The sequence below is a fragment of the Bubalus bubalis genome, chromosome 12 (assembly GCF_019923935.1).
Source record: "Bubalus bubalis isolate 160015118507 breed Murrah chromosome 12, NDDB_SH_1, whole genome shotgun sequence".
NCBI classification, from domain to species: domain Eukaryota; kingdom Metazoa; phylum Chordata; class Mammalia; order Artiodactyla; family Bovidae; genus Bubalus; species Bubalus bubalis.
The window spans coordinates 72853822-72869130 of record NC_059168.1 but is presented as its reverse complement, the minus strand read 5'-3'; the positions used below and the strand labels follow the sequence as shown (position 1 = coordinate 72869130).

Genomic DNA, 15309 nt, shown 5'->3' with positions numbered 1-15309 from the left:
AGTAGGATGTATTATGTTTCATGAGACCTGTATTCTTGCTGCAAAACTGGAAAAAAGTTAATTGCAAAATCACATCTGTAAAGATACTGGAGAGCTGTGGATGCAACAAAGGTTATATAAATAGAATTCCAGAGAGGGAAGAGCCTGTCAGAGGTGAACTGCAGACATTCTCTTTTCTGCAGGCATGTGCTGCTTTTGGGCATGGGCTGAGGACTGGATGTGGCTCAGGCAGAAGGATGCTACTGAGAGAACATGAAATGATCAGAGCTTTTGGTGGTCACATACAATAGGTGAGAACTAGAAAAAATCAAACACAAAGCTAGTTTTCCTGCATGGAACATCTGTGAAGTTCTAAGGTGGTGCAAGAGACTGGAAGCTAGAGTGTAATCTCTCATACTGTCATAATGTTTAGCATAGCAGTACTTCTAGAGAGAGAGGAACTTGCCAAAAACATCAACTGATTTTTCACTTGAGGCCTTTGCCTGACACCAAACTTACTGAATGGAGGAAAATAAAAAGATAGGCTCAAAAACCCCAAAGGCTGTTTGTACAGCCTTTGAAAACACACACTCATCAGGCTCTCAATCAAAAGCTTGTAAGAGCCACACTTAAAAACTCTGCCCTATTTTCAGCCTCTGTGGAGGAGACAAAAAATGAACTAACTCACTAACTTCCGAATAACAAAAGTGCACAGGGTCCATGGAAGTCATAATGCTGGAATTATGGAAGAATATGGGAGATCAGTTGCTATAGAAAAGAAGCACTTCAGAGATCTACAGAGGGGCCCCTTGAAACTCTGGCCAAGTTATCATTCTGCACATGCATGAGAGGAAACTATCTGAGGTCAGGGAGAGAGCCATCATAAAGGCATGAAAAAAAGTAAGAAAAAATGACCTATAGCTAGGAGACAAACTGACTGATAGAAACAGATGCAGAAATGGAAAGATAGAATAAGCAGATACAAAGGTTAGAAAGGTTACTGTAAATTCATGCTGTATGTTCAAGAAGATAGAGGAAAACAGAAACATTATAAGGAAAAATGGAAGATTTAACATTGAATCAAATGTTACTTCTAAATATGAGAAAACAACAATGCTGAAACATAAAATACAGGTGATTGGATTAGTAGCAAATTATACAGTGAAGAAGAAAAAATCAGGAAACTTGAATATATGGCAAAGAAATATAAACAGACTGAAAAAGAAAAACAGAGCTTCTAACATATGTGAGGTTGAGGTCTCAGAAAAAAGGTAGGGAACTGAGGAGACAAAAGATCTGTACTCTAAAAACTATAAGATGCTAATGAAAGAAACTGAAGATGACACAAACTGATGGGAAGATATACCATTTTCTTGGATTGGATGAATCAGTATTGTCAAAAAGACTATATTACCCAAGGCAATCTACAGATTCAATGCAATCCCTATCAAATTACCAATGGCTTTTTCCAGAGAACTAGAAGAAAGAAATCTTAAAATTTTCATGGAGACACAAAAGACCCCAATAGTCAAAGCAATCTTGAGAAAGAAAAACAGAGCTGGAGGAATCAGGCCCCTGACTTCAGACTATACTACAAACTACAGTCATCAAAACAGTATGGTAGTGGCACAGAAACAGAAATATAGATCAATGGAACAGGACAGAGGGCCCACAAGTAAATCTGCACACTTATGGTCAAGAAATCTATGACAAAGAAGGCAAAACTACAATGGAGGAAAGAGATAGAGAGCCTCTTCAATAAGTGGTGCTAGAAAAACTGGAGAGCTGCATGTAAAAGTATGAAATTAGAACACTTTCTAATACCACACACAAAAATAAACTCAAAATGGATTAAAGACCTAAATGTAAGGCCAGGAACTATAAAACTCTTAGAGAAAAACAGAACTCTCTGACATAAACTGCAGGAAGATCCTCTTTGACTCACCTCCTCGGGTAATGGAAATAAAAAACAAAAGTAAATGAATGGGAGCTAATAAAACTTAAAAGCTTTTGCACAGTGAAGGAAATGATTAATATAAACAAGATGAAATGACAACCTTCAGAATGGGAGAAAATAACTGAATACAAAGCAACTGACAAAGAATTAATCTCTAAAACGTACAAGCAGCTCATGTAGGGGCTTCCCTGATAGCTCAGTGAAGAATCTGCCTGCAAAAAAGGAGACCCTGGTTTGATTCCTAGGTCAGGAAGATCCACTGGAGAAGGGATAGGCTACCCACTTCAGTATTCTTGGGCTTCCCTGGTGGCTCAACTGGTAAAGAATCCACCCACAATGTGGGAGACCTGGGTTCGATCCCTGGGTTGGGAGGATCCTCTGGGGAAGGGAATAGCTACCCACTCCAGTATTCTGACCTGGAGAATTCCATGAGGTTGCAAAGAGTTGGACACGACTGAGCGGCTTTCACTTTCACCTTCATGCAACTCAATATCAGGAAAGCAAACAACCCAGTCAAAAAGTGGGTGGACGATCTAAACGAGCATTTCTCCAAAGAAGACATATAGCAGATGGCCAATAAACACAGGAAAAGATGCTCAATATTGTTCATCAGTAGAGAAATGCAATGACTCATTTCTTAAGTATATGAATTTCACTTTAACCAATATTCAAGATATTAACACTTTTAAGAAAATATATAACTTCATAAGGCTCAATTCTGAGTCATGTTAACACTTACCCAGTGGTTCCAGCAGTTGGTCAACCAGTCCCATTTTCTTTGCTCTGTCTGCACGAATGCCTCTACCAGTCAGCATCATGTCAAAAGCAGCAGGTATACCCACCTAACAGGCAAGCAAGGATTTGAGTAGAAGGGGAAAAACATCAAAGTGACAATTACAATTTAAAAATCATAAAACTGAGCAAAATAATTATTAAAATAAGAAAAGTCAAACCAGATTTTCATGCTATATATCAAATAATGAAATTTTATACAGATACACATTCAGGTAACTTATAGTTTTAGAAACCTCCACTTGAAGTGAAAACGTCTTTATATATTTTGTTTTAATTCAGTATGTAGGATTTTTGTCTTATGGATTGATAAAGTGGAGAAAAAAATTTCATGTTTTCTAAAATTGTACAATTACATCATTTTGAGTTCCTTCTCTATCATTTGTATAATATTTAAAATTCCTACACTGGAATTAATAGAGACTTTGAGAAACTTCATTGTTTTGAAAATGTCTTTAGAAAGGATCTCGGACTTGGGATTTCCCTGGTGGTCCAGTGGTTAAGACTCTGTACTCTCAACCTGTGCAGGGGACCCAGGTTCGATCCCTGGTAGGGGATGGAATGCCCCCCGCTTTCAACAATAACAAAGAAACTCAGCTATATTTTTTACACACATATAGGCATATTCATTCTTTCAATAAATCCTCTTGACAATTTCTATGAAGAAATACACACTATTTAATATCAGAATGAATACCATAAGCTTTCCCATTTTTCTGTGTCCAACTCATATCAACTTCTCTCCAAAGAGCATTTCTGTGGAGTGATTGCTGTTTTCCTGAAGAATCTATAGTGCCAGAGGCTATGAGGTTCAGGTGGTCCTCATGTTTGATGTTAAGATTGCTCTGCAGCCTCCAGGTCTCACTGTCCTTCCCCTTCTTAGTAATTCAAAAGCCAGATGGGCCCCTTTGGGTTTTATAGAATACAATGAGATCGTCCAGGGACTTCCCTGGTGGTCCAGTGTTAAGACTCTGCATTTCCACTGTCGAGGGTTTGATCCCTGGTCACTGAACTAAGATTCCACATGCTGTGCAGCCAAAAAAAAAAGGTCTGTGTCTTATAGTTATCATGAGATAAGATCCAAGGATCTGAAAAGCTGATAAGATTGTACCGTGCAGAGAAGGAACAAATTAAACTGTTAGGTTTCAGAAAGCAAGACATGTATGTTATTTATCTCTTCCCTTCTTTAGGGACTAACAAAGGCCCGTGATCAATCATCTTGATTAAGGAATTAGAAAAATAAACAGACATTAATCTCATATATTCATATTTTATTTGGTTTCTAAATTTTACCATGAGTACACATACAATACCTTCTGTACAAGAGGAAATAGATCAAATGGATATATAGGACTGAAGATCTCAAGTTCACATTGAGATCTTAAACTCACCATCTTGGGCAGCCTTTGTGTGGCTCCTGCTCCTGGTAAGATTCCCAGCAAGACCTCAGGGGAACCCAATACTGTTTTCTTATCTTTTGTTGCTATTCTGTATTGGCATGAAATGGCAAGCTTCAAACAAATGAAGGAAAATTAGAATGTTAAAAAACTTAGTTTTATAGCATCTTAGGATATGTGAGGGTCTAAAAATTACTTATAAGGCAGGAATGTGCCCACAGAATTTCTTAGGCTGGCATTTGATGCTTTCTAAAATTTACCTTTCTGGCTTTCCTTCATTTATCTTTCCTAAGTTATTAAACTCTTTTAGGGCTACAGATTCCCTTGATTATCTAAAAACTATGGAAATTTTCAATAGAGAAATGCACATACAATTATCTCAGGTTTAGAAGCCCTATACCCTATAAAGACTCTTCAGTCAAGCAGGCCTACTTATGGTATCCTAATTAGGCTTTGTTATCCTTGTCTTTGTTCACATCACGCCACATGTGGAATGTTTTGCCACTGTGTTCTCGTTAATCAAATTCTGCTTATCTTTTAGAACCAGATACAGCTTTCCTTCATTAATGTGTGAAAGTGGCTAGTATAGAACCCAGCACATGATAAATGTCCAAAAAATGTTCTTTTATCCCCCCCTCCTTCTTTTCTATGTGTTCCAGTCTGGTAAATATCTCTTCTCTCAGACCTTGTGTTATTTATCATCTTTACTACACACAGAACACACGACATACACTATATGCTGTCTTAACTAAAGTAGCTCAAGAGCACGAACTGCACTTATGAATTTTTGCCTTGCAAACTTGAACAAGGATTTTTAGAACTGAGAGGGAACTTAGGGATCCAGTTCAACTCTTCTCAATTTATAAATGAAAACGTGCCACTCTGATTTGCTTGCTCAGTGCCATGAGACTAAGACTAAAAACCTATCCAGAAGTTTAATGACTCAGAAAAAGCTGACTCGCCCTCAAGAGCTTTTCTTAAGGCAAAACAGTGGCCTAAAGGTTTGCAGCTGGTGGATCCCAACAATGAGCTGGCCTGCGTTTCGATGACTCTGGAAGAAATCTGTACCTCAAGTCCTCCTCCTAAGCAGGATCCATTGATGGCAGCCACAACAGGCTTTGTGGACTTCTCAAGTTTCTCAAACATTTTCTGTGCTTCTTGTGATATTTGCGTTACTTCTTGAGAGGTCGTACAAGAATTTAACATGCTGCAGTAAACATGAAAACAGAGAACAGAAAAAAAAAACAAAGATAAAACTATAACTCACTTTGTTCAGTACTTCATCCACAATAACCTTATTGTACCATGTATCAATATTTGGTAGTGAGTCTTCAAATACTCAGAAGTTTAAGAAGAATGATTTTGTCTCAGCACTAATATCAGTGACATCATCTCTCTATAAAATTCAGGGAACATGAACAAAACATGGTGAATAATTTATATCTGCTTTGATAGCAAATCATTAGATTACAAATCATCTTCTGGTAAATATTTTTCATGATCAGATTAAACATTTTAATTATCAGTAGCTTTCAGATTGAACATCAGTGGAAATGATAGAGAAAAAAGCTTCTCTTACAACAATGTTTCCTCAACATCCTTTAATTAAGTTTCCTTCATTTGCTACTTAACTGTTTCTGAACACATTTAAGCTGTGGGTTTTTCATTTTTGATCAAAGATAACTGATTTCCTGTCACATTTCCTGTGTGCTGGGAGTGGCTCAGCTAGCCTCACAGAAGCTGCAAGTACTTTCCTAAGGATTTAGGTGGCTACTATTAGGTACATCAATGTCTTGCTAGGCTGGAATAACCAAGCCAAAAGAAAAAGTCCTTGATGTAGATAACTCTGCTTTTTTCAAAAAATAAACAAAATATTTATAAATTTCTAATTACTGTACATAAACAAAGAAGAGTACACAATATTCAGTTCAGTTGTGTCCGACTCTTTGCAACCCCATAAACTGCAGCACACCAGGCCTCCCTTCCCTGTCCATCACCAACTCCCGGAGTCTACCCAAACTCATGTCCACTGAGTTGGGGATGCCATCCAACTGTCTCTGCCATTCCCTTCCTGTCGTCCCCTTCTCCTCCTGCCCTCAATCTTTCCCAGCATCAGGGTCTTTTCCAATGAGTCAGCTCTTCGCATCAGGTGGCCAAAGTACTGGAGTTTCAGCTTCAGAATCAGTCCTTCCAATGATCACACAGGACCAATCTCCTTTAGGATGGATTGGTTGGATCTCCTTGCAGTCCAAGGGACTCTCAAGAGTTCTCCAACACCACAGTTCAAAAGCATCAATTCTTCAGTGCTCAGCTTTCTTTATAGTCGAATTCTCACATCCATACATGACCACTGGAAAAACCACAGCCTTGACTAGATGGACCTTTGTTGGCAAAGTAATGTCTCTGCTTTTTAATATGCTGTCTAGGTTGGTCATAACTTTCCTTCCAAGGAGTAAGCGTCTTAATTTCATGGCTGCAATCACCATCTGCAGTGATTTTGGAGCCCAAAAAAGTAGTCAGCCACTGTTTCCCCATCTATTTGCCATGATCTTAGTTTTCTGAATGTTGAGCGTTAAGCCAACTTTTTCACTCCCCTCTTTCACTTTCACCAAGAGGCTCTTTAGATCTTCTTCACTTTCTGCCATAAGGGTGGTGTCATCTGCATATCTGAGGTTATCGATCTTTCTTCCGGCAATCTTGATTCCAGCTTGTGCTTCCTCCAGCCCAGCATTTCTCATGATGTACTCTTCATATCAGTTAAATAAGCAGGGTGACAATATACAGCCTTGACATACTCCTTTTCCTATTTGGAACCAGTCTGTTGTTCCATGTCCAGTTCTAACTGTTGCTTCCTGATCAACATACAGGTTTCTCAAGAGGCAGGTCAGGTGGTCTGGTATTCCCATCTCCTTCAGAATTTTCCACAGATTATTGTGATTCACACAGTCAAAGGCTTTGGCATAGTCAATAAAGCAATAGATGTTTTTCTGGAACCCTCTTGCTTTTTCAATGATCCAGCGGATGTCAATAATTTGATCTCTGGTTCCTCTGCCTTTTCTAAAACCAGATTGAACATCTGGAAGTTCATGGTTCACGTATTGCTGAAGCCTGGCTTGGGGAATTTTGAGCATTACTTTACTAGCATGTGAGATGAGTGCAATTGTGTGGTAGTTTGAGCATTCTTTGGCATTGCCTTTCTTTGGGATTGGAATGAAAACTGACCTTTTCCAGTCCTGTGGCCACTGCTGAGTTTTCCAAATTTGCTGGCATATTGAGTGCAGCACTTTCACAGCATCATCTTTCAGGATTTGGAATAGCTCAACTGGAATTCCATCACCTCCACTAGCTTTGTTTGTAGTGATGCTTCCTAAGGCCCACTTGACTTCACATTCCAGGATGTCTGGCTCTAGGTGAGTGATCACACTATCGTGATTATCTGGGTCGTGAAGATCTTTTTTGCACAGTTCTTCTGTGTATTCTTGACACCTCTTCTTAATATCTTCTGCTTCTGTTAGGTCCATACCATTTCTGTCCTTTACTGAGCCCATCTTTGCATGAAATGTTCCCTTGGTATTTCTAATTTTCTTGAAGAGATCTCTAGTCTTTCCCATTCTATTGTTTTCCTCTATTTCTTTGCACTGATCACTGAGTAGGGCTTTCTTATCTCTCCTTGCTATTCTTTGGAACTGTGCATTCAAATGGGTATATCTTTCCTTTTCTCCTTTGCTTTCGCTTCTCTTGTTTTCACAGCTATTTGTAAGGCCTCCCCAGACAGCCATTTTGCTTTTTTTGCATTTCTTTTTCTTGGGGATGGTCTTGATCCCTGTCTCCTGTACAATGTCACAAACCTCTGTCCATAGTTCATCAGGCACTCTGTCTATCAGATCTAGTCCCTTAAATCTATTTCTCACTTCCACTGTATAATCATAAGGGATTTGATTTAGGTCATACCTGAATGGTCTAGTGGTTTTCCCTACTTTCTTTAATTTAAGTCTGAATTTGGCAATAAGGAGTTCATGATCTGAGCCACAGTCAGCTCCCGGTCTTGTTTTTGCTGACTGTATAGAGCTTATCCATCTTTGGCTGCAAATATACTCAATTTGATTTCGGTGTTGGCCATCTGGTGATGTCCATGTGTAGAGTCTTGTGTTGTTGAAAGAGGGTGTTTGCTATGACCAGTGCGTTCTCTTGGCAAAACTCTATTAGCCTTTGCCCTGCTTCATTCTGTACTTCAAGGCCAAATTTGCCTGTTAGTCCAGGTGTTTCCTGACTTCCTACTTTTGCATTCCAGTCCCCTATAATGAAAAGGACATCTTTTTTGGGTGTTAGTTCTAAAAGGTCTTGCAGGTCTTCATAGAACCGTTCAACTTCAGCTTCTTCAGCGTTACTGGTCGGGGCACAGACTTGGATTACCGTGATATTGAATGGTTTGCCTTGGAAACGAACAGAGATCATTCTGTTGTTTTTGAGATTGGATCCAAGTACTGCATTTCAGATTCTTTTGTTGACAATAATGGCTACTCCATTTCTTCTAAGGGATTCCTGCCCACAGTAGTAGATACAATGGTCATCTGAGTTAAATTCACCCATTCCTGTCCATTTTAGTTCACTGATTCCTAGAATGTCGACGTTCACTCTTGCCATCTCCTGTTTGACCACTTCCAATTTTCGTGATTCATGGACCTAACACTCCAGGTTCCTATGCAATACTGCTCTTTACAGCATCGGACCTTGCTTCTATCAGCAGTCCCATCCACAGCTGCATGCTGTTTTTGCTTTGGCTCCATCCCTTCATTCTTTCTGGGGTTATTTCTCCACTGATCTCCACTATCATATTGGGCACCTACCAACCTGGGGAGTTCATCTTTCTCTGTCCTATCTTTTTGCCTTTTCATACTGTTCATGGGGTTCTCAAGGCAAGAATACTGAAGTGGTTTGCCATTCCCTTCTCTAGCAGATCACATTCTGTCAGACCTCTCCGCCATGACCCGTTCATCTTAGGTGGCCCCACACAGCATGGCTTAGTTTCACTGAGTTAGACAAGGCTGTGGTCCATGCGATCAGATTGGCTTGTTGTCTGTGATTGTAGTTTCAGTCTGTCTGCCCTCTGATGCCCTCCCTTAGTGCCTACTGTCTTCCTTGGGTTTCTCTTACCTTGGACGTGGGGTATCTTCACAGCTGCTCCAGCAAAGTGCAGCTGCCGCTCCTTATCTTGGATGTGGGATATCTCCTCACAGCCATACTGAACAATGTTTAAAAATATACAAGCACCTTAAATACAAATTATTAAGCCACTAATGCTGGCTATCATTGCCTAAACTTCAAAGAATCATAAAACAAATACCTATTTTTTACAGAATTAACAACTGTCAACATTTTAACCCGTTAAACGAACACGAAGTTACCATCTCTCCTTATTTTTGCTTTAAAGTGTAAAATAGTTATATATACATATATTATATCATGAAAAAAAAGAAAGAAAATATTAGCTGTATTGGTAAAGTACTCTCTGACCTCCTCAAGTTCTATCAGCTACTTCATTTACCCTGAAACATCCATTATCATATACTTGCAGTACAATCTTCAGACCAACTATGTATTTGTATCCATAAATAATACAGAGAAGTATTTTATGTGTTGTTTTAAAATGTTTACATAAACTATATACTGTACCAAATATTCTGCAAGTTGCTTTGTTTTTTTAATTTAACATATTTTTGAGTTCTAACATTATGCTGTAGATCTAGTTAGATCCTTTGAATTGTTTTTATAGCATTTTATCTTAAGAATATTCCACATTTACTTATCTATTACCCTCATGACTGATATTTAGTTTGTTTCAAATTCTTCACTATTGTAAATTACACAGAACTGAACATCCTTATGCATGTATGGGTCCTAAAAAACAAAGGATGGGATTTCTCCAGCATACATACCTAGAAGAGATTATATGATACGTGTATTTTCAGTTTTACTAAATTTTATCAAATTGTTCTCCAAGGTGGCTATACCAATTTTCAGTCCTACTAGTAACACTCAACTTTCTCATTTTTCCAAGTCTTTGCTAACATAATATTTTCAAACTTTTAAATGTTTGCTGGTCTGACAGATAGGAAAAAAAGGGCATCTCATTGTTAGTTTGGTTTTATAGTAATTATTCTACTCAAATACTGCTCCTTGAACTACTTTCAACTTCTTTAAAGAGAGGCTGGATTCAGTCTTATAAGGTTTAAGCAACAAGTCTCTCTTTATCAACTTTATTTATATTCATGAAAATAACACAAAAAGTAACTTTCAGAGAAAATTTACTTCTACTTTCTTTTCAAATGAGAAATGATAAGGCCTAAAAAACATACCTTTAGCCAAGATAAAATGTGATTTCAAATTTTCTGAAACTTACTTCAGATCAGCACCTGCAATGAAGCAGCCTGGCTTTGTTGAGATAAGGACGGCACTTCTGATCTGACTGCTAGACCAGACTTCATTCATTACTTCCATGAACTCTGAATGCAGTTCTTGACTTAGAGTATTCACCTGTCAAAGGGAAATACACATATATCTAATGGTTTAAATTTTACATAGTAGACATACAAATCACCACCCAAGGCTATTTTGATTACAGGAAATATATTTACCCAGGAGAAATATACTGTTAAAAGAAATAGGGAAATAAACAAACCAACATGCCAGCAGCTATTTATTCAGGTGCTTTGGCCAATGCCTCCCTCTAAAAAATAGTTCTCCTTAAAGGAGGAACTCATAGTCCTAAGAGTTTGAATCATATGCAGGCTATAAAGTAAGTCTACATTTACCAGCATGGAAAAAAATTTGTATAATGTTAAGGGAGAAAAAGAATAAAAATTAGACAAATAGTATGATCTTAATTTTTAGAATACTGTTTGCTGAAACTAGATTAAATGTTAAAAGTGGTTATCTTGGGGTTTGGAGTATGAATGATTGTTATTTTCCTCTTAATTGCTTTCAAACGTCCAACCATAGGCATTTGTTATATTTGTGTTCAGGAAAAATGCTTAACTTAGAAAATACTGAAAAAATACCATAAGTCTGAATCACTGCTCAGTAAATGCCAACCTCACTCTAGGGAAGGGGACTGGCTCTTACTTTCCTTAATTTGTGTTAGATGTTAATTGCTTGCATCTAGGTCCTCCTACTTCATTTAGGTCTCTGGTAACAAGATTTCTGAAACAGGAAATCTTTACAGCAACTTTAGGTGGGGGGAAAGCATGAGCTCCTCAAATATAGCTTTTCTTGGCAAAAGATTGGATTAATGCTGCACATTTTGTTGAAGTTGCCAAAAACAAATGAAGCCCCATTTTGAGTGGAATTTGATTTCTGATAACATGAATTGCACCAAGTCATTCAAGGCCCTCAGGAACCTTAATGACATTTAACTCAGTCAACTTACTATGAGTAATGACTCATGTCAGGCAGGTTAAGAAAGCTGACATAAGAACCTCATAGTTAAGACAAGTAGGTCAATTTTAATTCTTATAAACAAAGCTTGCACTTGGCTTCTTATCTAATAAACTATCTTATAATTCTACAGTGTAACAGAAGGCATGTATTAATCCTTGATGTTAATCTGATACCTTCACAGTGAACTAGAAAGAATTCTTAAACAAGGATGTCTGCTGCAGAAAACTGCATCCTGTGGGCAAGTTCTCAAGCTCTATCAAAACTGTAAACTCATGTGACAAGATTAGCATCAAATTAGTGGATTTATTTCTCTGCCATTCAGGAATGCATTAATGAATGCAGTGAGTAGAAATAAACTGCAGTAAATTAAATTAGTTACCTTTGAATTGGGTGAGTTAATTCGAATAACTGCCACATCCCCTTTGACTCCATAGTTAATATGGGTTCTGGCTAAAAAGAGAAGGAAAACTTATTTGTAAACATGTTTATGGCTAAATAAGTATAAAAAGCAATGAAAGCATGTCAGTGAGAAATCAAACTTACTCAGCAAAGCAGAGGACCTTGTAAAACTGCGGCAAATATAACCTGTAAGGAAACATATTTCACAATTAATTATTTTCAAAACAGAATTTCTATTTGTTGCTTGTTGTTCAGGTGCTAAGTCGTGTCCAACTCTTTGCGACACCCATGGACTACAGCATGCCAGGCTCCTATGTCCTCCACTATCCCCTGGAGTTTGTTCAAATTCATGAAATTCATGAATTTCTATAATACCTGCTACATATAACAACGCTGGAGTTTACAACAACAAGAAAACCAAAATTAGAACAAAGTGTTCCAGATCATTATTGTGACTATTACTGTATCTTTTTTGTTTCAATTATCAGGACATATGATTATCTGGATACTAAATGTGGTGGTTGGAATGGCCTCTCAAGGATGTCCATGTCCCCAGAAATTGAGTATGTTAGGTTATATGGCAAACGGAGATAAAGGATGCAAATGGAATGAAGGTGGCTAATTTGCTGACCTTAATACAGGGAGATTAGCCTGGAGTATTCAGCTATACAGTGTAATTATAAAGGAGCAGAAAAAGGCAAAAGAACCAGAAGATGGCAGCATGAGAACCCACTCTGCTGGCTATGAAGAAGTCAAAAAATGCAGGCAGCCTCTGGAAGCTAGAAAAAGCAAGGAAACAGATTCTCCCTTAGAGTGTCCAGAATGAACTCAGTCCTGCCAATACCTCTTGATTTCAGCCCAGTAAGACTCATTTCTGATGTCCATAACTGTAAGATCATAAATTTGTATTGTTTCAGATGCTGTTTGTGGAAATTTAGGGCCACAATAGGAAACAAACACACTAAAGCAATAAGTAATCTACTGATACAAAGCAATCTGTAACGTCAGTTCCAAATGCATTCCAAAGGTATCTCAAGCACATTCTCCAGCCGGGTCCTCTTGCATTTTTATGGAGAGATGGACTTCCCAGTGTCATGAAAAGTAAAATCAAGGTGCATCAGAGACTCCGTGAGTCTCTCCATCCTGCAGTTCTTTAAAGGAGGGGAAGAGAAGGCACAGAAAAGCAGCAGCTTTGTACTGCCTTAAAGGCCAAACGACGTGCTATTAAAGAAAGAAAACTGTAGATGGTGCCAGAACCACAGCGGGGTGATCACCGGTTCTGTCTGCATTTTTTTCTTTAAGCAATCTAAATCAGTACTCACAGGGCAAAGACAAAGGGCCTGAGAGTCCCAAGCCTTGGGTTCAACCATCAAGTTTACCATTCACTAGCTGTATGGCCATGTATAAGTCTCTTAGAACATTTCAGTGTTCTTACAAAGATAGAAGTATAAGTGATGTAATGATTATAACAGTACCTGTAAATCAAAGTGCTACACTAAAGTAAATTAAGATAGGAGAAGCCAGCCATCTCCTCAATCTCCAGTGCCTCTATTTCACTAATGATAAACTTCCTTTTGCTTTTCCATTATTTGCAAGCTGTATCATCTGTATTTATCACTCTTCCTTTTTTATATCTGTATCAGTTCAGTTCAGTCGCTCAGTCGTGTCTGACTCTTTGCAACCCCATGAACCGCAGCACACCAGGCCTCCCTGTCCATCACCAACTCCCGGAGTTCACCCAAACCCATGTCCATTGAGTCGGTAATGACATCCAACCATCTCATCTTCTGTCGTCCCCTTCTCCTCCTGCCCTCAATCTTTCCCAGCATCAGGGTCTTTTCAAATGAGTCAGCTCTTCTCATCAGGTGGCCAAAGGATTGGAGTTTCAGCTTCAACATCAGTCCTTCCAATGAACACCCAGGACCAGTCTCCTTTAGGATGGACTGGTTGGATCTCCTTGCAGTCAAGGGACTGTCAAGAGTCTTCTCCAGCACCACAGTATTGCAGTTTCACAAAGCCTTATTTTGAGATTCTGTCTACAACAATCTTTCCCTTCCCTGCCCCAATTTTTATCTTTATTACTCACTGTTTGGTTCTCTAATCACTGCATCTGTAGCAGCTGTTTCCCCCAAGTAAACTGCAGTCTCCTCCAACATCATCTTGGAGTCATTCATTGTACAACTAAAGTCTAGTGCAGTCTAACAGAACTGCTCCAGGCACCCAGAGTGAGCAGCAAGATAAAAATCCCTGTCTCTGTGGAGGAGGTGAAAATAGGTTTGGCATGAAAAGAGAGTTTGCCAATAAACTAAACATTCTGTGGGAGGGAAACCAGGTAATAAGCAATTATGACTAGAACAGGGTAAACTGAATTAGTGAGTGTGAATTGATTAGGGATGCAGGGTGGGAGAGGTGAGGTGGAAAGATAGACAAAAGACAAGAAACGTAAATATGTTAGAAGATACGCACCTAAGAAAAAAAACAAAATAGAGCAGGTGGAGGGACACGGGTTGTAATTCTGAAGACTAAATATCGGAGACAACTTGCCTTTGCGCCACCCCCCCTGCCCCACACCCATAGAGACATACACTAAATCAAGAGATAAAAAAAAGAGAAAAATCACCAAATATACAACCATATCTGAACTGGAAAATAATTTCAAATCACAATAAACTAAATTAAGTTGAAATAAAGGGTAGCTTTGCTTTTAGAATACAGCCTTACTCACTAACCTAACTAGGAAAGCTTACTTCAGAGCAGCTGGGTGAACTCTCACCCATATTTCCCACACCAGCAAAAGAGAGAGAACCCTTTACTCTACTTTTTAATCATTTTAACTCAAGAAGATACCTACAAGACCTAAGACTATAGCAGTGGAGAGAGCTGGATTATGCTGATACATATTTCAAATATGAACGTGTTACTATTGTTGTTAACAATCAACAGTTTTTCTCAATATCTAGTCCTGGTGAAGGGACAGGATTATGTAAGTAAGAGTCAAATTTAAATATACACCATATGCTAAGATATCTGCCTTCAATTCATTACCTGAGAAATTGTTCTACTACTTATGTAATTAGGAATTTGGATTAGAATAGGAGTGGGGGGTAGAGAATAAGAGTGGGAATTAAGATATTTTGATCAAGATGTGATCTTCATTTGATAGTCATACTCAGAATTATAGCACTCATGCAGGAATGGGTTAAAACTTCAAGAAGTACAAATCAGTGTGAAGAATTTTAATCATCCATCATTAAATATCATAGTCTCATTAAAAGTCTGGCACTACCTAGGCACAGACTTTTAATTAGTGTTAGTCTTTTCAGTCTAAATGGCAATCCAGGTATGCAA

The 15309-nt window shown here is 38.4% G+C and overlaps 1 protein-coding gene across 1 annotated transcript in view; it reads right to left on the bottom strand.

The window, feature by feature from the left end:
• The window catches only part of HADHA (hydroxyacyl-CoA dehydrogenase trifunctional multienzyme complex subunit alpha), a 43442-nt gene that overhangs the window by 25710 nt on the left and 2423 nt on the right, over window positions 1-15309 (bottom strand). The window contains exons 2-7 of the mRNA XM_006046225.4: window positions 12106-12147; window positions 11942-12012; window positions 10526-10659; window positions 5194-5332; window positions 4120-4239; window positions 2676-2778 (exon numbers count right to left, since the gene is read on the bottom strand). Coding sequence (XP_006046287.3) covers window positions 2676-2778; window positions 4120-4239; window positions 5194-5332; window positions 10526-10659; window positions 11942-12012; window positions 12106-12147 — 609 coding nt within the window. The remainder of the gene's footprint in view (window positions 1-2675; window positions 2779-4119; window positions 4240-5193; window positions 5333-10525; window positions 10660-11941; window positions 12013-12105; window positions 12148-15309) is intronic.